General features: G+C 55.0%; 1 protein-coding gene across 1 annotated transcript; it reads left to right on the plus strand.

The window, feature by feature from the left end:
- Positions 1–4: 4 nt before the first annotated feature.
- Positions 5–229, plus strand: LOC108254502 (homeobox protein cut-like; the record flags this gene model as incomplete). Its single annotated transcript, XM_017449478.1, has 1 exon — positions 5–229. A coding segment is annotated over one exon (225 nt), but the record flags the coding sequence as incomplete, so codon positions are not given.
- Between the last annotated feature and the right edge of the window lie 9 nt (positions 230–238).

Genomic DNA, 238 nt, shown 5'->3' on the forward strand with positions numbered 1-238 from the left:
GAACATTCCACAACCGCCTCAGTCCCCACACAGCGTGGTGCTTCAGCAACAAGCGGCTGCGCAAGCCCAAGCGCATGCACAACAACAAGTGAACGCAGCGCTGCGCAACCTGGGACAACATGTGGCGCCATCTGTCTACGAGATGGCAGCACTGACGCAAGATCTCGACACACAAGTCATCACGACCAAAATCAAAGAGGCTCTTCTCGCGAACAACATTGGCCAGAAGGTAAGTGAC

This window comes from Diaphorina citri, unplaced genomic scaffold (genome assembly GCF_000475195.1).
Source record: "Diaphorina citri unplaced genomic scaffold, Diaci psyllid genome assembly version 1.1 scaffold140248, whole genome shotgun sequence".
NCBI lineage: Eukaryota > Metazoa > Arthropoda > Insecta > Hemiptera > Psyllidae > Diaphorina > Diaphorina citri.